The 23938-nt window shown below is 33.6% G+C and overlaps 5 protein-coding genes across 9 annotated transcripts; 3 read left to right on the top strand and 2 right to left on the bottom strand.

Moving 5' to 3' along the window:
* Positions 1 to 1220: 1220 nt before the first annotated feature.
* On the top strand, positions 1221 to 6070 carry Bma-ddx-15 (Uncharacterized protein; the record flags this gene model as incomplete). Of its 4 annotated transcripts, XM_001900642.2 has the most annotated exons (15): positions 1221 to 1288; positions 1659 to 1758; positions 1857 to 1982; positions 2237 to 2416; positions 2730 to 2924; positions 3000 to 3134; positions 3211 to 3324; positions 3506 to 3665; positions 3874 to 3968; positions 4129 to 4304; positions 4412 to 4686; positions 4849 to 4971; positions 5069 to 5259; positions 5503 to 5672; positions 5950 to 6070. In XM_001900642.2, 15 exons carry the CDS (start codon positions 1221 to 1223, stop codon positions 6068 to 6070), a joined length of 2229 nt encoding a protein of 742 aa, XP_001900677.2. The 4 variants fall into 4 exon arrangements, with proteins under 4 accessions (XP_001900677.2, XP_042933184.1, XP_042933185.1 ...); XM_043077249.1 differs by lacking the exons at positions 1221 to 1288; positions 1659 to 1758; positions 1857 to 1982 and having other exon boundaries at positions 2375 to 2416; XM_043077250.1 differs by lacking the exons at positions 3874 to 3968; positions 4412 to 4686; positions 4849 to 4971; ... (1 more) ...; positions 5503 to 5672; positions 5950 to 6070 and having other exon boundaries at positions 4129 to 4136.
* A 4709-nt stretch (positions 6071 to 10779) lies between these two features.
* Positions 10780 to 13029, top strand: Bm10800 (Uncharacterized protein; the record flags this gene model as incomplete). The annotated part of the gene is made up of 7 exons (XM_001900643.2): positions 10780 to 10970; positions 11075 to 11165; positions 11235 to 11350; positions 11623 to 11784; positions 12231 to 12318; positions 12517 to 12671; positions 12987 to 13029. The coding sequence occupies 7 exons, from the start codon at positions 10780 to 10782 to the stop codon at positions 13027 to 13029; spliced, it is 846 nt and encodes a 281-aa protein (XP_001900678.1).
* Positions 13030 to 13622: 593 nt separating this feature from the next.
* Bma-pde-12 (Uncharacterized protein) lies at positions 13623 to 18296 on the bottom strand (the record flags this gene model as incomplete). 2 transcript variants are annotated; one of them, XM_043077248.1, is made up of 12 exons in its annotated part: positions 13623 to 13739; positions 14036 to 14262; positions 14619 to 14868; positions 15198 to 15336; positions 15502 to 15664; positions 15746 to 15891; positions 16189 to 16411; positions 16957 to 17046; positions 17145 to 17313; positions 17577 to 17796; positions 17869 to 17997; positions 18178 to 18296. In XM_043077248.1, 12 exons carry the CDS (start codon positions 18294 to 18296, stop codon positions 13623 to 13625), a joined length of 1992 nt encoding a protein of 663 aa, XP_042933182.1. The 2 variants fall into 2 exon arrangements, with proteins under 2 accessions (XP_042933182.1, XP_001900679.1); XM_001900644.1 differs by lacking the exon at positions 18178 to 18296 and having other exon boundaries at positions 17869 to 17993.
* A 1459-nt stretch (positions 18297 to 19755) lies between these two features.
* On the top strand, positions 19756 to 22343 carry Bm6379 (Uncharacterized protein; the record flags this gene model as incomplete). The annotated part of the gene is made up of 7 exons (XM_001900645.2): positions 19756 to 19900; positions 19991 to 20116; positions 20254 to 20361; positions 21195 to 21296; positions 21559 to 21675; positions 21886 to 21990; positions 22156 to 22343. The coding sequence occupies 7 exons, from the start codon at positions 19756 to 19758 to the stop codon at positions 22341 to 22343; spliced, it is 891 nt and encodes a 296-aa protein (XP_001900680.1).
* Positions 22344 to 23163: 820 nt separating this feature from the next.
* On the bottom strand, positions 23164 to 23603 carry Bm17392 (Uncharacterized protein; the record flags this gene model as incomplete). The annotated part of the gene is made up of 2 exons (XM_001900646.2): positions 23164 to 23320; positions 23548 to 23603. 2 exons carry the CDS (start codon positions 23601 to 23603, stop codon positions 23164 to 23166), a joined length of 213 nt encoding a protein of 70 aa, XP_001900681.1.
* Between the last annotated feature and the right edge of the window lie 335 nt (positions 23604 to 23938).

The raw sequence follows: 23938 nt of genomic DNA, 5'->3' as shown, positions 1-23938 counted from the left end.
TGCACATACGAAGTTCCAGAACTATTTAACTTATTGACAAAGCGCACATGTCACTGTTACATAAAGTAAATGAAGGCACAAAAGGGATACGTAAAACGAAACTTTCTAATCCATTTTCGAATGGGTAAAAAATAATGTTTAGCACAAACAAGGATAAAAGAGGTCTCATATATGGATTGTTGCATAATTTGAATGGAAACTTTTCAAATATAGTCAAAACAGATAACGGCAGAAAAAAATAATTTCAGTATAGAAGGAAGTATATCTGAATAATAAAAAAATAATTTGAATATGTATGAGAGAATATGTTTTGTCTAACATGTCTCGACAATAAGCTTTTTACAAAAATTTTAAAGTTAAAAACCACTGTTTTATTTGTTATTTAAAACTACCTCATCTTGTCTAACACCTTTGCTTCCATTTAGAGAACAGAGCAGTTTCAAAAAAAAAAAAAAAAACAAGAAAACTGAAGAGGAAATCTTACCTGTTCCAGCCATATTTTTTTGATCGAAAATGATACAGTTACACACAGTACAGAAGGAGAAAGAGTTTCAATATTCCTATTGAGGAATATTGCAAAAGTGATTGAATTCCAAATGATAAGAGGTGAGAAAATTACTTTTGGTAGAAAATATTTACCAGTGAAAGAAAACACTGAAATATATGAAGGAGAGAGTATGAGATGAGACAGTAAGTTCAGGAAGTTTGAACAATAACATTTAGAATATTTTTTGGAAATAGTGCAGAATACTTGATAGCAACATTTCCGGAAGTATATGACAGAAACACTGCACACTCTAATAGCTGAAAAAAGTAATCGATAATGGACAAATAACGTGAAGTTAATTTAGCCACTTTCTACGCTATTCTCAATTAACATATCAATCACACCCAAGCAGATTCGATCGAATTCTACCAAATTATTATCACGGATAAACAGAAGATAACAGGAGGAAGGGTTCCCAAGGTCACAAAGCATACCTCAAGAAACACAAGGTACCACACTACCTCACTTGCTTCCTCTCCTCAATATGTACTATCTCAAGGGAGAGAGACTGAAGCAGACACTGACGGGCAGTCACACGGCCCGTTTTATCTTGTCCCATTTGTCAAGTAATTGGGATTCATTCTATAAGAAGGTAGAGAAGAGGAAGGGGAGGGGGTCATACTAGCCTCGTGGTATCATCAGATGTTGTAAAACAGGCATGTTACATTTGCAGATGTCATCGAGACATAAGCTTGACATAGAAGATGGAGATAGGAAGCGAGAACGAGATCGACGGAAAAGGTCAGCTCTTACTTTCTCTATTTTCACTTTCATATACTCTTTGTGATGAACAATATCCATCGTTGTGGAAGGGAAGAAAACGTGAAACTTTCGTATACCTCTGTTAATTAGACAGGAAATAGCTTATAAATTCAAATTATGACAGTTTATTTTCCATTGTGGCATTTCTGGGCAGGTAATAGTAAAAATTTCATTTGTCAGTCATTTTATGAATTTTTGTTTTATTTTCCTAAGTGGTTGAAAAATATGGTAATTAATTGTTTGCTTTATGGTGTTAATTGTTAAAGTGTTCTTGGTGATTTATTTGTTACATATTATTTTGGGAACATTTTGTCTTATCCAAAAATGGACAAATTTATTTCCATTTTAGTCGCTCTAAGTCGCGCTCTCCGCGAAGAAATCGAAGTAGAAGTAGAGATCGAGGATGGGAACGAAGTCGATCACCTAATGAAAAACCGCGCCGATCAGCAGTAAATTTTTTTATATCTTTTTGATCTATTTGCTCCATTTCCAATTTCAAGCCAGGACCAGTACCTAATTTTAAAATAAATTCTCTCTCCCTTTTCAGGTAGAAATTAATCCTTTCAGTGGTCAGCCCTACACACAGCGGTATTTTGAGATTTTCAAGAAGCGAACGACGCTTCCAGTTTGGGAGTACAAAGACAAATTTCTAGAAGTGCTTGACAAAAATCAGGTTTGCTTTCTCATCGGCCTCATGTTAGTTATTATTATAAAAAAAAAAAAAAAAAATGTATTAAAAATTGTCCTCTGTCTCTTTGACTGTTCTTTCATTTAAACGGCAATGTCGGCATTGCCAACGTCAGGTATAAAGTGTATACAAAATACTGCTAAGTTATATTTGAGAAATATCAGTCATGGTTATTCTCTGTTAGCTTTAGATAGTCAACTTATGTAAGCAGTGTGCAGCAACAGAATTTCTATTTGCAGTGTCTTACCTTAGTGGGTGAAACCGGATCAGGAAAAACGACGCAGATACCACAGTGGTGCTTGGAATATTGTAAGGCGCGTACACTTCCAGGACATCGCCGTCTGGTTGCTTGCACTCAGCCTCGTAGAGTGGCGGCTATGAGTGTAGCAACACGTGTCGCCGAAGAAATGGATGTACAAGTAAATATTCGTGACCTTGTTTAATAGAAAAGAGATTGGAATCTCTCATTAAGCTCTTTAATTGCTTTCCGCTGCTACTAAAAAAAAAAAAAAATAAATTATTTTAATGGAGATGGAGATTCTTTCATCTGTGATTTTGAAAAGATCATTCAGTCTGTCATTTCGACCAGGAATTGTGTATACTGCAAATAAAATGCTATGAATAACTGAATATTTGCAAAAGTGAGAAGAATGTAGAAGAAATCAGCCCAAAATTAAAAATATAAGTGGGACAAATGAACGACCATAGAAATTACACTTTTTCTTATTTTAGCTAGGTGCTGAAGTAGGCTATTCAATACGTTTCGAAGACTGTGTCAGCGAGCGGACAATTTTGAAATACTGTACTGATGGTATGCTTCTGCGAGAAGCCATGAATAGTCCACTACTGGACAGTTATGGGGTTATAATATTGGACGAGGCTCATGAGCGTACTTTAGCAACTGATATTCTTATGGGCTTGATTAAGGTTTGCTCTCTTTACATTATTTTCTTTTACTAGATTTATTCCGAAGTTCGACATTGCTTATTTGCATTTTTTAAGGAAATTGTTCGACAGCGGAAGGATATTAAAATAGTTGTGATGAGCGCAACATTGGATTCAGGGAAATTCCAAAATTATTTCGAGAATTGTCCACTAATGTCAGTTCCTGGACGTACATATCCGGTCGAAATATTTGTAAGTTTCTAATCAAAATTGAAAAACTTGGATCTTTTTAAAAGGCATACTTTGAATAATCACAATACTTTTTCAGTACACACCGGAACCAGAAAAAGATTATCTGGAAGCTGCAATCAGAACAGTTGTCCAGATTCATGTATGTGAGGAAGTGGAGGGAGATATATTGTTGTTTTTAACAGGGCAAGAGGTAGCTTTTTATATGATTTAAATATAACAAAACATTTTTAGCATTTAAACGGGTTGGAAAAAAGTATTGCTACTAGATATCCGTTAAAGGCTAAATGTCCAAACTATTAACTTATTGCGGTATTGATAGTCAGTGCAATGTTTTATAAAATTTTCATTTGCATAAATCAGTCATGTTACAGGAAATAGAAGAAGCTTGTAAGCGAATCAAGCGTGAAATTGATAATTTGGGACCTGAGATTGGTGAATTAAAATGCATACCGCTTTATTCTACGTTACCTCCGAGTTTACAACAAAGAATTTTCGAACCTTCACCACCAAAACGAACTAATGGAGCTATTGGTGGGTGCAGAAGTTTTAGGGATTTTATTTGTGCCTTGCCATACCTTGGTATAATTTTCTCTCTGTCATAGTTGGCTAGAGGATTTTTCCTGATGCAGTTGTGATCCTAAGAGTGCAAAAGTATGGCAAGACACACATAGTTTAGGTGCCTCAATTTGCTGTTATACTTTTAAGACTCATAGTTGACGGCGCCTAGCATAAATTGCAGGTCGCAAATGTGTCGTCTCAACGAATATTGCCGAGACGTCACTTACAATTGATGGCGTTGTTTTCGTGATTGACCCAGGATTTTCGAAGCAGAAGGTTTGTACAAGAAGACTGCTGACGAAAGACGGTTGCTGCTCCGTATTAACGGCTAGCAGCGTAATCTCATTATGTTGGCACATAATATGATGGTGATATCGTTGTTGTCACTATCGGTGCTGTCGCATTATATCATAAATAGTTGTAGTGAAATGTTTAGGTATATAATCCAAGAATCCGTGTCGAATCGTTGCTTGTATGTCCGATATCGAAAGCTTCTGCTATGCAACGTGCTGGCCGCGCGGGACGTACAAAACCTGGCAAATGTTTCCGATTGTATACGGAAAAAGCATATAAAAACGAGATGACTGATCAAACATATCCCGAAATTTTGAGGTTATCTTTGTTGCAATGCGATTTTTTCCTCAAGGGTATTAATATATGAATTTTTCTCTGTTATATTATTGATATGCAATAAATGAAGTTTTTCTTTTTGCTTTCAGATCAAATTTGGGCACAGTAGTGTTGCAGTTGAAGAAGTTAGGAGTCGAGGATCTTGTTCATTTTGATTTTATGGATCCTCCGGCTCCTGAAACTCTAATGCGTGCGCTAGAAATGCTGAATTATTTAGCTGCTATTGATGACAATGGCGAATTGACTCAGCTGGGTTCTTTGATGGCAGAGTTTCCACTTGATCCTCAGCTTGCTAAAATGGTTATTGCATCAACAGAATTGAATTGTTCAAACGAGATACTGAGTGTCACTGCTATGTTATCAGGTAGTTTGCTAAATTAGGATCAAGAAGTTCGTTTATATCTAGGTAAAAATTGGAATTTCTGTAAGTTTCCTAAATAAATTTTGTTTTCACTGAACTGCATTAGGAATGAAAAAAGTTTTTTTTTTTTTTTTTCTGATATTTCACGGCAAAAGCTTTTTTCAGTTCCCCAGTGTTTTGTGCGACCAACAGAGGCCAAAAAAGCGGCAGATGATGCGAAGGCTCGTTTTGCTCATATCGATGGCGACCATTTGACTTTGTTAAATGTTTATCACGCTTTTAAACAAAGTAAATGAATTTTTTTGTGCTTATTATGATAAAATACCTTTTAACTAGTTTCACTCAAAGAAATTAATTGAACTTACGAAAATTCCTTGTGCTTTAGATCGTGAAGATGTTCAGTGGTGCTATGATAACTTTATTAATTATCGCGCTTTAAAAAATGCGGACAATGTAAGAACACAACTTGCTCGTATAATGGATAAATTCAGTTTGAAGAGAATTTCAACTGATTTTAAGAGCAAAGATTATTATATCAATATTCGAAAAGCCCTCGTTGCCGGATTTTTCATGCAGGTAAAACTAGTGTAATGTATAATTTGTTCCTTAATTTACTTTCCAGTACTTTCCTGGCTCAAAAAAGGAAGAACCTTTTATATTTGAAGAAAAGGAAACATTTCAGCTTTTGCCGTAACACTTTTGCTTTCACCGTTCTCTTTTATTATTTTATTTTTTTGCAAGGTATCTGTACTTTCGGTTATGAAGGACTGAGTATGTGTAGATGTGGTTTATTATTTACATTACAATTATTTGATTAAGGTTGCACATCTGGAGCGAAGCGGTCATTATATAACTGTGAAAGACAATCAACTAGTTCAGTTGCATCCATCGACAGTACTGGATCACAAACCAGAGTGGGCATTATACAATGAATTTGTGTTAACAACAAAAAATTTCATACGAACCGTGACTGACGTTAAACCTGAATGGTGAACAATTTTCTGTAATAATATTTTTTAATCATACATATTGACAATATGTTATTAGTTATTCATTACAACTCTCTACTTATTCATTACAACTGTGCGACATTTGGATTCATAATGGACATATATGTTGGCATATTCACAGAAGCTTGCAGTGTCAACTGTCGAATTTTATACACAGCCGCTTATTCAGTTGCTTCGTTATAGCAATTTCATAATATTTATGTGTAATATTTCTGCGAAAAATAACAAGAACTTCTGAGGAAGCCGCACATTCCAGGCTTGTTCAAATGGCTCCTCAATATTACGATATGACAACATTTCCAGAGTGTGATGCCAAAAAGAAGCTACAACATACCATCGCTACTCTCCAATCATTGCGAGCTACACGTGGTATTTGAGTCCGCTATTGATACTCGTTTTAACCATTTAATTTTCCCGGAACTGTTAATAATTTTCGGAAAAATTTAACAAGATTTGAAATATATTTCTATTAGCTGACCATAATATGTTCTTGCTTTTCTTTTTGTCCCTCACTTAATATTTATCCAAAGAAATCTTACATGAAATGGTATTCTGAAGTGACACCTTGTTTATATCGGAGGGTAGTATAATTGTTTTTATTGATATTCTTTGGGTGTAAAGTCTTGATAGCTAATTTGTCAATCATGTTTTTTTCATATTACTTTTGTTCATCCTCTTGTTTGATCTGTTTTTTGTATTGTATAGTTTTATTGTAGGCTCGCTCTATTTTTTCATGTTTACAAGTTTTGTTTTTGCTGTCGAAAATTTGTTGCTTTATTCAGTTGCTCCCAGAATTTGCCATATCCAGCTGGCATATTTCGTTTCCAGCTGAATAAATATTATCTTAGTATTCATTTTTCTACATGATTGGCTAGAAAATGTTAATTGCCATTTGATAAAGAATGGCTTATTTATAAGTATAAGAAAGATCTAAACCACATTTTACATCTTACTATAGTAATGTAATTTTTTAAATACAATGTATACCGCAACTGGGAAAGACCGTAGATGCTGATGACAGGTCCTTTACCCATATTTATTTATCCATACATTCTCCGAAGTCATACGTGTTATTCTCATTGTTCTGAAAAACCGATTGATAATTTAAATTGACAAAGTGCTGATTTTATGAGTTTCAACCTTCTAGCTCTGGTATTCATGATTTTACAAATTTGTTGTAATAAAAATTCAAGATAGTGTGTTGCTGAATTAAATAAGAAATGTTGTAGAAGAATCGATCAAATATTTTGTAACCAGTGTTTGAGGCAATTTTTTCATATATCCTTTCTCGGACTAGTGGTATGAATTATAAATGAAACGGATTCGAATTGATTCATGTTAGGCTCTAATTTAAATCTTTACTGATTTTGTAGTCCAATGTCAGCTACTCAAATCATATGAATAGAGGACACTGAATTTATGATAGTTACTCAAATTTAAGTCATTTCAGGAGAATTTTTTCGCATTCAGAGTTTGCAAGAGATCATTGGTCTTTACTGAAATACAATGATTATACAAATTGCCAAAATAATTATTGAAAGAAAATATCAGAAGGCTCTTGGGTCCATCAATAAATCCAAATACATTTTGTTATCCCTCCTATCAGCTTCGAACTTCACATCATGTTCGAGAACTGTTTTATGTTGATGAGATCGGGAACTACTATCATCTTTCTTATTTCAGTAACTATTTCTTCAACCATTCTTACTGCTTACTTGGCTTACGAAATGTTTTCGTATAGTCATTAGCATGAAACAAATAAATGAAATAAACTGAGTTAGCTACTGAATGACTTTTTAAAGCATAAATTGACAAACCTACATTTATGCATTATGATCGGTCATCAAATAATAACGTGAAAGTGAATCAGAGATCAAAACGTGCTAGGCTTGAAATAGGTAAAAAGGTGGCGAGAAGCTGAGGAATGCATCTGAAGAGTCTGACACTTATAATGTTCTATAATTAGAAGAAAGAATTCGGAAGATTTTGCATTGAAAATGACAACCAGTTCAATTATTGCACTAATCACAGTCTAGCCATTTTAGCCATTGTTCTTTGTTTGCTTAGCAATTTTTTGTTCTTTGTTTTATTACTTTGTTTAACAGTTTGAAAAAAAATGCAGAACAGCAGTTAAAGAGTGTATCCTAATAATCAGTGCCAGCTGTTTTGTGTGGGGGTGGGACTTTAATCACTAAAAGCTTCTTGAAATTGAAGCCTAATCTCCGAAAATGTCTTTATTTCAAGCAATTCAGTTACAATATTCACTAGTGTACTTCTGATAATCTGTAGTGGCTTTATATTCTAGCCTAGCAAGGAATGATAATAGGACAAGATGATGGATTGAAAATAGATAAGGACTGAGTGGAAGAAGCAAAAGAAAAAGGTGATAATCATTTCGACATCATCGTGTGCATTTCTATTCATTATATTAACGGTATATGATGAGAAATATGAACAAGTAATAACTGATAAGCAGAGTGGCATATGTTGACTATTCTCATATAGTTTTTCATTGCAACCAAACAAGTATAAAAATATGTATTTACTCATAGGCGGGGGAAAAGGATTTACTTCAGCTTATCTTGATTTACCTCATGGGAATGGGTTTCGATGTAATTTGGAATCTGGACAAGTTTCTTGTAAATTTCAGTATAAGAGCAGTATGAACTGTTGTCCTAGACCATAAGCTACATCTGTTTTGGCGCTACTGGCGTACTCGTCTCTTATCATTTGGAACAAATGATGTCCAGGTGATATATGGGAGCCATAGTTCTCCTCCTAATGTTATAATGATAGAAGTTATTACACATACAGTATCGGATCAGACATCACTTTCAGTGTAAAACTTTAGATCCAGAATAGATGCATTTACTATGAAAGATGAAGATCTCGAGAATTTTCCGCCTTCTCAGTAATTCTCATTCAAACACAGTCCGCACTAATGCTGTTTGTCAAGACCTTTGGCCAGTTTCACTTCATCACGTCATTCTTGTTAATATCATCGATTATTTGCACTTATGCATCATTTTAAATTCTTTTTAATTGTAAATTTGTGTTGGGTAATGTCGGAGATCTTAGTAGTACGTGTTTTTATCCATAACGTTAGCAATAGCTTTGTTGTCCTTCTACAACATCGCACAATATCGCGTTTATTCAATAATAGGAAAGAATGAACAAAATGAATATTAAATTGTACCGACAATCCACAAACGTTCGAAAACTGTCGTACTTTGCTGTCGTATCACCTTTTATTGAAAATGAATTGAGTATGAATGAGCGATGAGATGAACTGAATCGAAGCTTGAAATACTCAAAAACTGAGCCAAGCCAATGATTTTAACTGCTTATACAAGAATTGGCTTATAAAAAAGCGCATAATTAGTGTAAGTAAAAAGTTGTCCCTCTACGATGATCAGTACCCTTTGGTTTATGACATTAAAATTGGTAGTTCTTTGTTAACAGACTGTAACATTTTAGACGCTGAAATACAGTTGCAAAATAATCTTGAATAAATGATTTCTTAGTTGTGAGCAAATTTGAAACAGTTTTATATTTGTACAAGGAATATTCAAAGACAATTTTTAATCTATAAATTTCTATTTTATGGATTTAAATACTAAATTATTTCAAAATTATAAATTTCTATTCCCCAACAGGCGTTATCATTTACTGATAAATGAAATAAATAAAGGTAACAGACAAATAAAATAAATGAAACTCCTCCACGTGACTCACATTTTTATGTCAATACATTTAACTGCTTAAACTAATATCCGATGATTCTCAATTTGTTTTTTTGTTTTCTCACTGTTCGATGATTCATACGAGGTCAAGAACGCGATGTACTCAATCTATCCCGTGAAATTCTATCACAAATAAATAAATGAAGTTGGATAGCAATATAAAATTGCTGTAACAGCACGCTGAATTTACTGCTACTTCAACATTGTTCTGAAATTGCATTTCATTTTTTACTGGTTAAATCTGACAAACCAAAAAGTCCATAAGAATCTTGCTGAACTTTGAAAGGAATCCCTGTATTTGATGATGAAGTTATTATTTATTGATAATCGGTTACATTTGTAAATGCTGGGAGAGATTTCTGTTCACAGGCAAGTTTTACAAATTAAAAAATTGATATTAAACGGCTTTTAATGACGGAATTAGTTGGTCAGGATTAGATGTTTTAATTTTAGATTAAGTCAATGTTAAATCTGAATAACTCTTTCCTTTAATCATCACTATCTTTATAACTTTAGCTTTTTTGATAAAAGCAGAAAGAGAAAGAGTAGAATTAACTAAACTTACTACATAATTTGTTGGTATCTTTGGAAATTTTTCTTTTTCTCTTCAATTCTTCTGCTCTTCAGAAATATACTTTTAGAAATAAAATTTAACTTTGAATTATTTCTCATTTCACGATCTTTTGAAATGCGAGAAGTCTGATGATATTTAATTGATAACTGATGAATTCGAACTCTAAGCACTATATATATTACACGGAATGACGTGTCCCAAAATTTCTACCCTTAGGGATGACATGTGCTGTACAATGAGAAGCTGGGGAATTTTATATTACCGACTTGAAATTTGCAATTAGCAGGACTTTCCGATAAGTAAACTTATGAGTTTCCCTTCTTTGCCCTAATTACATTGACTTTTGATGGTTTGCCCAGTATCATAGAACCATCCTTTACGCTTCTATGAATGACCAGTCCTCTTCATCGTAGAACCATCCCTTCCGCATCTATGAATGACCGCTCCTCTTCATCTTGGCACTATCTCGTGCTCTTTGTTACAACATGCCAAATATAGTCATATTCATTTCTGTTTTCCTCAATATTTGGTTTTCAGTCATCAGATTATAGTAATTTTCCGGCTTTCTATTCGATGATTTTATTTAAGTTTCAAAATTATACATAAATGGACGTCATAAAGATCATAAAACTCCTTGCGTTTCTCTATGTCTTCCACATTATATTTTAAATGAATTGTAACATTTATAAAATTTCAATTTCAAGGAATAAGATGTTTTAGGGAAGGGCAATTTACACTTTATTAATTAAAACACTACCGTAGTAGTCTAATGAGGGATATTCTGGGACGACCATTGTTCAAATTCTTCCGTTCATCAACAACGACCACTGCGCCATCATCCTCCTCCACTGAGTACCATCAATTAAAGGAGGACAAAGACGATGAAAGAAAACAGCAGCAAATTATTCAAAACACATCCCTGAACCGACACACTGATCCCATACGCATACCTAAACCCAGGTGATTCTCAATTATCATTCAATGTCACTTTCATACACACGACAAGTTACTCTTCACATCCAGGCTTTTTGTTGTTAATCGTAGACTTATTTGCTATTTTTCAGAAAGGAAAAAACTTCAAATGATTATACCTTCTGTGAAGGATCTTATGATAATGAATACATGCTAGTGGATATCAACCAAAGGTTATGCAAGGTATAATTTTTTTTTATGTTATGTTTTGACTGGACCAAGATGCATATTTATCATATTTCGTTATTTTAGAGCGTTGATATGGAAAAACGTCCTCATGAAGGAAACATTGATCAACTAGATCGAGTACCAGTTGATTTTTCCGCCCCATCAGGTCCAACAATTATAACTGATCCGGAAGAAGTTGAGTGAGTTTACCGCAAATATTTTTGTTTTTAAATTTAGGAATACCGCTGCTTTCAAATCCCAGGAATAAACATCGCACAGAACAGCGAGAAAACCTAATTTGATAATTTGCAAATAATTTAAAATTTATGGGACAGCCAATTTCGATTTCAATTTTCAGTGGAAATACTAGAAAATTATGCGAAATTTAAGTTAATGTAGGATTAAACATCGGAGCATTCACATGAACCCATTGGTATGTTAATGATATGACATAAACAGTTTACTATTTAAGGGAGATATTAAAGTGCGGCGAATCTAGGGCGATTTATAAGGTCCATTCCAAAATTTACGGCCTTGCATCTTATTCCGTCTATCGCGCTGAACGTTGGTTCCATCACAGTGCTGATAAGAGTAAAGTGGAGCGAATGTTGCAAAGGACTGGAGGAGAGGATGGGTGAGTAATTATTTGTATCAGGCAAGTTCTAATATATCACCTTCAAATTAATTTGCTTAAGGAGATGATTGCGTGTTTTGTAGAAGATTTGCATCCTCAGCTATTTCGGGTAAAAGGTGAGAAGTGAGAAATGGAATAATCTGTTTTCGAGAAGTGAATAACTTTGGCTAATCTCAGATAATCAGTTGTTAATATAGAGTTCTAAACTTATCTTAAAATGTTGTAAAACAGTGTCTTTACCAACAAAGAGATTATTGGTTTACAACAGAAAACTGATAAAGAAACAGAAAGCCACTAACCTTCTGTTATTCTTTTTTCATTGAACTTCATTCGAAACAATTAACTGTTGATAATTGAAAAAACTTATCTTAGTAGTGTCAAGATAAAAAACCACTAGCTCTTAAAAAATACAATAAGGATTTCACTTCTTTCTAGAATAATTCCAGCTCTTTTTTGGTACGCGTCAATCAGCGGAACTGCTTGATACTCACCATGTGTCATCACCAAAAGATTTATAACATTTATATCAATGTTGTAAGTACCTCACTATCATTTCGTTCTTAAGAGAATTGCTGTGATGATTTTAAGTCAGCAGAAAGCTTGCTGTCTTTAATGATTTCGTAGTTCTAATTAGACAGTACATTTTAATTTCGTACTTTGTTTTTAAATGATCTGCAATTAGAATGATAAAATTCTCGCAGTACTAATGATAAAATATGCAGGTAATTGCAGAAAGTTGAAGGACATAAAACAACATTTTTCATTGAAACACTTCATCAATTTCCCAATCTGATAGACTTGATTAAGTATTATGCTGATCATCAAGGACTATTGCTACCATGTAAACTCACTAGAGGAGTCGCGCTTAGATGGCCTGATTGCACAAAGTAAGTGCCTCGCAGATCGTACTCTGAAACTGAAGAATAAAGGTTGCGTATACATTCTCCTGAGATAACCCAAATATATAGTGATTTGCAGGATTTTAAGCTAATTTTATTATGAGAGGATTAAATGAAAATATAAGTGAGCCTAATACCTGTTATGGAGGTACTTTTAAGAATGAAAGGCTTTCGGTTCTTTTAAAATCTCCCAAGAATCTCCTAGAAGTTTTCTTCAGATCTTTCTGCCATACAATCTATAGCAGAAAATCGTAATAGTTTTTGTTATATTACTTAATGACATGTATTCTGTAATAATTACAGGCGAGGTATAACAAATCGACTGTGTGTTGAGGAAGATTATTAACTGACATTGGGAAATGACATATGAAAAGAATATGGTCATCGAACAAATGGGAATATCCAAAAATTGCGAAAGAAAACAAACGTACTTTCCGACAAAACAGAAGAACTGAAAAATTGGTGCAAGACGAAGGAATACTTCTTGTTCTTTATATCAAAACGGATCACAGAATATCAAATAAGCTGCAACCAAATGTCAAAGAATTCATATAGGTAGAGCAAAAAATGAAATTCCTCAGGATCACTTAGTTAAGCATCTAGTATTTCTAAAAATCACGTTAAATCCGTATCAGAATGAGAAATCATACATAAACACACCTTGTAAAGTTTTCTCTTAATTAAATTACATAAAAATCAATTAAGTACAGTAAAAGTCAAGATGCTCTAAATTTAATCAGAAGGAAGGTTATTAAAAGTCAAATTTGGATAAAGATATCTTCATTTATGAGATGAAGGATAATTTGCAAAAATCATACACTCTGAGGATTTTATGGCATATATCAATGAGATTCCGAAAATTTGGAAAACAAGTGAGGTTTTTATTTCACAGAATTTTATATAACAAAAGGAATGCAGACTGTAAGGTAAAAATGGTTGTTACTGAAGCCGTATATCACAAACTAATGGTAAGTGATCACTGGGAGATATCTTAGACGGTAATGCAACATACTTCTTAGCAAGTTCTTTTGGTGGTACTGGAATAACTTTCTGTATCTGAAAAAATTCATAGGAAAAGAGTTCTAACTTTACTGCACATTCTAACTTCTACCTTCCAGTTTCCAATAAGTTACAGAGAAATTAACTTGTCATCGAATCATTCAAACATAAGAAGAAATTCTATTCATTTGTTCATTTGTACTTTAACATTTAATTTCAGTTTTGAATAACTAATGTCTGAGTGACCAGTTGAAATACAGGATTGAAATTTTGAAACAAATGTTTGTCACGCATAAGTATTGCATAATACTGCAACGATAGAAACTTGTGTATGATTCAGCTGAACAACTAACTTTGACATTAGCACTTCCCCAAATGTAGTCCAAACATCCTTCGAAACCAGCAATTTGTCCATTATATCGATAATGACGCGTATAATTTGTGAACTGCGTTTCGTCACCCAAATTTATCAAGTTTAAGTTGAACGATGGAAAAGACGGCTGAATGGTAAAATTTACATCACCATAAATTTTAGGATATTGACTGTACGCAAGGCAGTCACTTTTAACTGATATATTTCCTGAAAGTTTAACAGCTCAATAGCCATCATAACTGCTAAACATTAAAGAAGAAATTACTACCAGTATTTTGTAAATTACTTTAAAGATGATTCACATATTCGAGAAACGTCTTATACTACTATTTTCTGTTAAACCACTTTTTCTAACATAAAAACTGTATAAAAACATCTAAACAAAACCACTTATCAACATATTCTGTTTGACATCCAATTTAATAATTAGTGATTCATATTAAACTTTATCCACTGTTTCATTACACCTTTTGTCTCTTATGTTTTATGTTTCGTCCTTGCTTTGGATTTAAAATTATACACCTCACAACAAAAAAAAATTTTTTTGAACTGAGCAAATGTACCTGTGCTGAGCAAATGATAAACAGCTCCATCTGGTGTACTGTTAAAATCTCCAGCAAACAAGATATGTAATTTTGCTTTAGGGTTACGATTTGCATAGTTTGTAGCAACACGTACAATCCATCGAGCACATAGTAATGCTTGCAATATTTTGATGATTTCAAAGCGAGGATCGAAATACAAATGAGTATTTGCTAGCAATAAAATACCACTTTCTTTTGCGAATAGACTACTGCTATCCAAGACTAACACCTGGGAATCACCCTTTTAGAAGACAAAAATTGAAGCATGAAATTTAGAAAGATGAAAGATGTTGAAATATTCGATTTCCTCCTTCTCTTTTTTTTTAATGAGAAATATACAAACTAATATATACTACTATCTCCAACTTTTAATGATCGGATGAATAACATATTTTGAAATACATCATATTTGAGGCTATTATTTCAAATGTTAGCAGTTAAGAATTTCTTGTTTTTGCGTCTTATGGATCTCTAAAAAGGTGAGAAACGAAAGAGTGAAACATAGGTGAGCTAAGTCATATAAGCATATAAATATGCCATATTCTAATTAAAAGTTACCTGTATAACTGCAGGTTTTGATACAAACATGGCATTTAATTCATCATTACTTTTAAGTAATCTAATTATATCAGTGTTTTCAGGATATGTTCCAGTATTTAGAAGGTCCGGCAACCACATGTTATGGCTTTCAAGACACCTAAAAATCTTAAAAACGAAGAAACACATATAAGGAATGGTCAAAAACTTTTAGAGGAAACTAAACACATAACAATATATCGTAAAATTAAATCACCATTCATATTTTTTGCATGAACTATTTGTCAGTAAAAAGATGCATTCTTTTTACAAGTCCTATATGTACCTGAACTGTTTCCTACGAAAACAAACGACCAATCCTTCATTTACTTTCATTCCTTTCTTTTTAAAGTAGCAATCATATCCATGGCTGCTCATCACATCAGGCAAGAAGCGTAACCAAAATCGTTCATCTACTTCTTGCAAAAATATGATATCTGCTTGGTAACCTATAAAAAAGAAGGATTAAAGAAATCTCTTGCTCCATGAATTACTACCCTGTTGATTTTCGTCAAAAACCAAAATCATACCAGGAATTTCTCGAAGTAAAATAGGGTACCGATAATCGTAATTCTGATACTCCTTTGCACAATATGGGAAATGCAGATCTTCTTGTCTGAGCTTTAAATCCAAATATAAGTTAGCAAGAACATTATATGAAATCACCCGTATATTTCTGAAAAGGTTATAAAAAATGTTTATAAAAAAGCATAGTAAAAGTATAAAGTTATTAACACTATGTCTTATGTAAGAAACATTTGCGTTAAAAGATGATAAAAGATGACATCTAAGATAACTTTGCTAAGATTGAGTAATACGTAATGACGAAATATATCCAATAAAACTTCAAGCAATTAAAATAGAAATGTGTTAAATGTGGAAATATGCAACAAGGCTATAAGCAAGAGTTCATGAAAACTGTAAAGATACAGTTCATAAAAATGTGGTAGATCAGCTGAAGTGAAATTTTTACCCACTATTTGCATGTTCTTGACAAAAAGTAGCTTGTCTTTCTTCAAAAATCAATGTTTCACCGACTTCAGAAACCTCGCTATCACTATCAGCGCAATATACGATCGTATCTGCTCCCATATCGAGCAATACGCAGATACGTTTTCCAATATCTTCAACAGAAGGACAAAAGTATTTGCCCGTGGAACGATAGATCCAACCATCCATCGTGTACTTCAATTTTCCTGAAAATAATATGAAGGTTATTTACGGTTATACCATGAATAGAGTCAATTATTAGTTTAAAACAATAAATGTCATCATGATTTTTTGATCTTTAACATTAAGACTCTCATTTCTTCATTTTTTGGTAAAAATATGAGTTCATATCGATAGATACTGACTAATTATCTTCCTGAATTGGACATTTAGTTGCAAATCTCTAAAACTCTCGTAGCTCAATAACATAAAGGTAAATCATAGCCGATTCATCGTTGTTAAGTTCAGCTTGATATTAACAATGATTTTTTTCTAATTTGTTATTACGTCATTATTAATCAAGTGAATCATCAAGAGAATCGATGAAAAATCATCTTTGCTACGAGAGTTTTAGAAGTGTTCTTGGAGCGCTGTGTTCTTAGCACAATCCAAAAACGCCGTTATTTACAGTCAAAACAATATGTCCATATTAATTCATAGATAGAAATATATGAGAATGCTCTCTTAAATCTTAACAGAGACTTTTTTTTAATATATTAAAGAAGAATCCGACTCAAAATAAGAAGTTCACCTCCTGGAATATTATTCAGAACTGGTGAAATTAAACATGTATCGGGTTCTCCAACATACCAATGAAATAATGGCTCTACTTTTCGTAAGTCTGGAAATCTTCTATAATTTAGAAAACTCGAAATGTCAATCATTAAAATCAAATTATCAAAGGAATTTGATGTGGAAACTAGGAAAGATTAAACTTACTCTCCGCTAATAAGAAACTAGCCATGAGAGGACATCCAACTAGTGGTTTCAGCTTTATAACTAGCTTTGTACATCGAGGAGGGTTCCGCAGTAAACGGTACGCTTTGTTATTGATACACATATCAAGTACATTCTCATCCTTATATACTTGTTCGTTTGTGGAAAGAAGCTGAACAGAAGGATGAGCAGTACATGCTACTCAAGATGTAATGACCACTTCAAAGGGATACTACAACATTTCCAATAATTTCAAACTGAATAGTGAAACAGTGTCGTAACTGTTCAATGAAAAGTGGTAGAATCTAAGTCGTTAAATATTTTCTATCAGGATAAGCGCCAGAGGATGTTGGAAGCTTTTTTTCTATATAAACAACGAATAAATTAATTAACAAAATATCTCACACAGATATAGTAAACTCAGTAAAAACAAACCAAATTAGGATGACCTGGTGAAGAAAATAAAAATCCAGAGGTGTCGCTCTCATCACAAGCCACTTTGCTTGACTGTTTATGAATAAATTTGCTGATTTTTTCTTTTATCTTGTCACATGTTTGCAAAAATAATTCATTCAAGGGACGAACAAGATTAATTTCAACCAAAGTCTTAGAATGCGGTACACAGTACACGAAACAAATGTGTAGGGATTGTTCCCTGAAACTTAGTGAAATTTATAAGTTAAAAAAACGAAATCTGGAAAATATTAACTGCAAAGAGATTACTTACTCCATTCCATCTGCACACGAGATTTTTTTACGAGCAATTCGTGGAACACTCCCGACCCACATCATAATGACATTTTCTGGATATTTAGCAATGTAAGAGACATTTCGTCGAAGCCGTCTTTTCATCACTCTGCAACTATTTTTTTAAAACAAATCTGGTCAGGTAAAGCGATCGGAAAAAACGATTTCTTTGAACAGACAGTTGACCATTAATAGCTGGACTGAATGATGACATGGAGTCGTAAAATTTCTTGACAACAACTCAACACAAAAACATACTATGCTAGAAGAACCGAAAGAAAAGCCATACGAGGAAATGGTATCGGGATCGCTCCTCGAAGCACAATTCTGGAAAAACGATATCGAAAATGGAAACAAACAACCGCGACTCTCACAGTGCCTCACAGTATTCCTCAACAGCCACCACATATACTGCAAACTAAAAATATCTCAAAAATCATTAGTATCAGGAAATGAAAGAGAAGGCTAATCGGTTCTTACCTTGCAACCACAAAAGTACGTTCAAGTGTACACCATCAAACGGAATGGATGGAAAGTTACGGCAAAAAGGTCAACTGTCACCCCTCCCGATCGTCCTTACGTGACTCCCGAAATGCAATACAGATCCCATGGGAAGGAGTATGAAGTGTGGTGAGGGAGAAAACAGCGGACTGTGGATGACCATGGCGGTACAGATGAAAGACACCCGGAACGACAAGACACACAAGAAGGAGTTCACAGAGGATAAAGATTGAATTGTTAACTATTACTCTCTTTCACAACAATGAGTTCTTATTTAAGTAACAGAGAGAAAGTATGAGAGTAATGCATGTTTACTGCGACAGGTGTTCATTTTAGACAGTTTCAACTGATAATACAACATTAATCAAAAGATGCCGAAATGGAAGAATGTATTGTCGTCAGGGAATTAATAAGATAAACACAAAAGCGGGGATGAATTTCCTCAATTTTTCTAAGGAAATAAGGTACAAGAAATGAAAAGGAAAAAAGAGAGAAAGAAAAAGAAAAACTTAAGTCCCATTTCTTGCATTCATTTTACCGTACGATGGATCTGCGTTTTTCTCTTTTTTAATTTTTTTAAAATGAAAAATACCTTTCCTACCTTCATTTTTCCATGTTATTGCGGTTCATTTTGATAAAATGAAAGAATTAGTCGGCGATGTTTGCTTCGATGACATGCAAGGTCAGACCCAGTTGTGTTTCTTTCATCGGTTGGCATTTGGGTGAATTTCTCTCTAATGTTGTGTCTCTATGACAGTACCAAGTTTCTCCACCAGCTTCTAGTTTTATTCTCTTAATGAAAGATTGAAATTCATGTCTTTTCATGGGGACAGTTATTTTAATCCTGCAAATCATCTTAATCCATTTTTATTTTTTGATATTATTTACCTTTACATTGTTTGATTTACCAAGTCCCTTTCACTGAATCAGTTGTTGTTATTTTTCCTCCTTACTTCTACAGGATCCTACTTTAATAATTTCATAATAGTAAAGCGATGGTGGATAGTGTCAAAGAAGGGATAATTGCATTGCCTGAATTGTTAAATGACTTATAAAGTGACTGTAGTAAGCAGTTTGAATCAAAACCGAAATCACTGCACAATCATTACAAGTTCAGAAGAGATTGTAAGTGGGCCAAAGGAGCATGAATTGTTAAAAAGGAAAACTGCGATGAACAACTGCTTGGTTTGGTGGTCATTGAAGCAATCATTGAAATGAATGTCAGAAATTTACCCAAGGGCAACTACAGTCCGTTTCCTGATTGCTATCTAATTGATTTATGATAAACAATTTGTGAGGAAATAATCGAGATTTTTTATTAATTCTTTGATTGCAGTTAATTTTTCAGCGCTCTCAATAAACAATTATGATCGTAGCTTACATACTGCCTTTGAGTATATTTAAATTCACGATATCGGTAGCAGTAACACTCGAAGAAGACGGTGCTTCATTCATTCTTGTTCCTCATGGTTTCAGTCCCGATTATACTGAAAGAGTAATCATTCCAGCAGGTAACTTTCGTCAAGTTCATATTGTTCTAATCGAAATATTCCAAATATATAGACTGAAATAATTCCAAGTATATGGACTGTATATTTCAGTAAGTTCGGGGCCTCAACCTCCATTTCCATGCCTGGTTGCTGGGATGGGCACGTATGAACATGGTCAGACATTCACCAAGGAACATTTCCATTACAAATGCAACAATGGTACCGCTGAAGTTATTGGTAAATTTAATTTTCACAGCTATTTGATTTTTTTTTTATATAGCATGTCTGTTAGCAGTGAAGATCATACCTCCGGTATGACAGAGGACTTTCCAGATAGCCATTACGTTAATTATTACAATTCCATTACCTTTCAGCATGTGTAGCAGACGACAAATCAGTAATACATATCGGTCGAATGTTTATACGAAGCGGAGTAAGGCATAAATGTGACGTGAAGGGAGACACGGTCACTTACGAGCAAGGTAACCATTTATCGTGAATTTGATCGGAATTTCAACTTATTCAACACGAAAGATTTTTAATGGCTTTGACAGTGCTCAAATTCCGATCTTAATCTATGCATCAATTTTTTGATTTAAGAATTGAAATCATTAATAACATTGGCTTTCTCCTAGTTTTTTTCCTTCACCTATTTTCTTTCTCTTTAATCTGTCTTTCATGGCAATGATTTGTGAGAAAAAAAAGGTTAATCAAATCAACCAAACTTTTCTATAGATCTATAAATCATTGACGATTATTTGAGCATAAAGTCTGCGGTTATCTCATCAAAGTTCTGAATAAAAAGTTAGCTAAAATTTTGTTATTAAAGCAATATCTTCCAAAAAAAAAAAAAAAAATGAACTGGAGAAATCCATAAGAAGAAAGCAGTAGAAATAATATTTCCTCTGTATTACACTCTAGGCAAACATACGATGTCTTGCATTTCGTGATGATTGGGTTTGAAATTAGTATTTATGAAAATAATAGCTGCATATGAAAAGAGCCCGATATCGTAGTAATGGAAGGGGCAAGTCGCGCAACTTTAATAGGATTTTATTATCTTTTAAAATAGGCTACATGTCTTTATTTAAATTACTTATATGAAATTGTAGTGGATTGTCAGAGAGTTATGATTCATAATGGATTACAAACAAGAAATCAACAAATACTTTGTTGCTTGCCAATCTTAGAGGCCAGCTATTTGTTATAGCTAATAAGCTGAAAGTGAAAAAAAATCGATAAATGTCATTTTACTTTGTCAAAAACAATTATAATAATAGTTTATATTTGGAATAGAATTAAAAGTATCCTTCAGAATCAACCTGTTATGATAATGGGATTCATTACGATGTTGGTGAACATTTTCGCAATGGATCTTTCGTGCTAGTTTGCCAAAAAGATGGTATTACCATTGAAGGTTTGTGCCATCAACGTATCTTTGTGTAATCCTATAGTTGTAATGCATGTAACGTTACATATATCTGAATTAAAAAATATACTATTTTGAATAAGTGGGATTGCAGAAGTCTGAACATAACCTATTAAGAAATGCTTTGGAAATGATCATTATGCTATGCTGGTCAACCTCATGATGGATACCTAACAGTAAGGGAATACATGCCTCTCATCATCTTCGTATAAGAAAGGAAATCAAAATTAAAATTTGTGTTGGGTTGCAGGTTGTTATGCTCGAAATACAGATATCACAATTCCTGTAGGTACCGAACGAATCGTGGAACATTATTTGCATAAGTGCGAGCTGCTCGACCAAGGACGAGTACGATATACTGCTAATCGTATTATTTAAATCTTTATCATAGGGTTGTAGGAATCTCTCTTTACCTATTTCAATTTTAACTGACAAAAAATTAATTTACCTGACGACGAACAGCTTAACTAAAAAAAAAAAAAAAAAATTATTTTACAGTTATTTCCAACAGTTTGACAATTATTTGCATGAAGTACTAAAGTAAATGAATGCGTCTTTGTATTCGGGGAACTTGTAGTGATTGGATGCAAAAAAGATAACGAATTTTTCAATGAAGGACAAATATGGACATCAGAGCATATTCGATATCAGTGCACATCATATGGAATCGTCCGAGTGCTCGGTGATTTTTAAAAATATTATCTTATTAGAAATAGTTCAACATCGATTTATAATTACAAGAAATTTCAGGAAATATTAGCTGGAAGCTTTAGATTTGAGGAACTGCATTTCACATTCCTGTACGAACTTACCTTAATTTTCAAAGACTTTTCAAATAATGCTTGAGGTTGTGTGGATGATAATGGTCTATTCGTTGAACTCGGAAGGGATGTCTTGATGCGTAACATCGTACATCGCTGTTATAGAGTTGACAAAACAACAGTTTATCATCGCTTCGCATGCGTTGGACGAACACTGGCCGAATGTATTCTTACTCCACCAGTGGAACGGCTGCCCCCTATTTCCCAAACATGATGTATTTCATTGATATTACCTATAAATTTGTTTACGGGACTGCTTCAGAATTCCGCGAAATGGTTAAATTGGCAAATACTGCCAATTTTACTTTATTGGGACAAATTAAAAAATTCGTTCAGACACCTAAAAACAACTGAATTTATGAAATGCTCAAGGCAGTACCTTCCAATCGCTTTTTTTTAGCAGTGTGACAAAACGATTTAACTGCTACTGTAGCATAAGTCAGCTTTAAGTTTCCTAATCTCTAATAATCAAATGTGAAATTTATTGTTTTACTTCTTAAACTGTACTGAAATAGAATGATCGATACACAGCAAGTCGACATCAAATGAACGGCACAAGGTTCTGGTAGAAAATTTCTACTTTATAATTGCGTAATTTCGGAAAAGGATTTAATTTAAAAAGTCAGACAAACACTTCAGATAATTAGAAAGAAAAGAAACATAACCGCAACATGTTCAATTAAATGCATAAAACAGATAAAGAAAAAGTAGCTATCGATATGAACAATGCGAAATCATTTTAAATAAACCTGCCAGTAAATGTAGAAGGATGAAATAAGTTGCATTATCTTTCTGCAAAGCAATGCTGGACCTTTATTTTCCGAGAATGATTTTATAAAACATTCCTTCTTAAAATTATAAGAATTTTGCTATGAAAAAGACTTCAAACTCCTTAAAACATAGTGGAAGAAATTCATCAAAATAACAATGAAAAATCTTCGTTAACAGAAGCGAAAAAGATCTACTTTAACCACAGAAACTAGTTCTGGGGGAAATTTCTAACAGACTAATACAGATAATTTTTTAGCAAGTAGTTACGTCGACGTAGCATTCGTGGGATTATTATTCTCGATAGATATTGGTTCGAAGTGATATTTCCAAATAGGTATACGACGTCCAACAGTTTCCCAATTAGTCATGTAGATTAACATAAGTACCGCTCCTGCACCAAAACCACTGTATGTCGGTAAGCTAAAAAGATCATCAGATTCACTTTTGACTTCAAGATCTCTAGTGATAAAACACTGAGAAGTGGTATTCACAAGGCTTTCCCATCTGACAATCAAGAAGAGCTGGACGGAAATAAATCAATATGCAATATTATCAATCGTGCTCACCGACACTCCGACACCCAATATATGGAGTGGCTACGTCCTGCAGTGTTTATTTGTTTCTGCTAGCAACAAAAAATAACTTACTAAGTTTTGTTTCTTAAAGCATTTCTAATGAAACGTTTATAGTTAACGTAATCCATTCCTGAAAAACAAGATCGATTTACTTTACTCTCGTCATATATCTACCTGTACCTTCCTTCCTCCCCATATCCTTACAGCAACAAGGAGCTGACCACAACACCGACATCAACTTCGATCTAAATGAGCACTTCACAGACACTCTTCGCCATCTCAGCAGGTGTTCGGCGAAATGCTACTTCGTGGTTGGCCGTTGTTTATGATGTGATGTTGTGTGCGTTACATGGGAATTGGCTCTCCATAGCTGGTGTAGGCCAAAGGTTCTTATTTGTTAGACTGTCAACAGTTTGTCCTCTAATGGTTCTAGTTATGTACACCTACGTGTAGGACATACTTC

Source organism: Brugia malayi, assembly GCF_000002995.4.
Source record: "Brugia malayi strain FR3 genome assembly, contig: Bm_v4_Chr1_scaffold_001, whole genome shotgun sequence".
NCBI classification, from domain to species: domain Eukaryota; kingdom Metazoa; phylum Nematoda; class Chromadorea; order Rhabditida; family Onchocercidae; genus Brugia; species Brugia malayi.
Note: the sequence above shows the minus strand (reverse complement) of the source record. Positions and strands in the feature narration are given on the sequence as shown.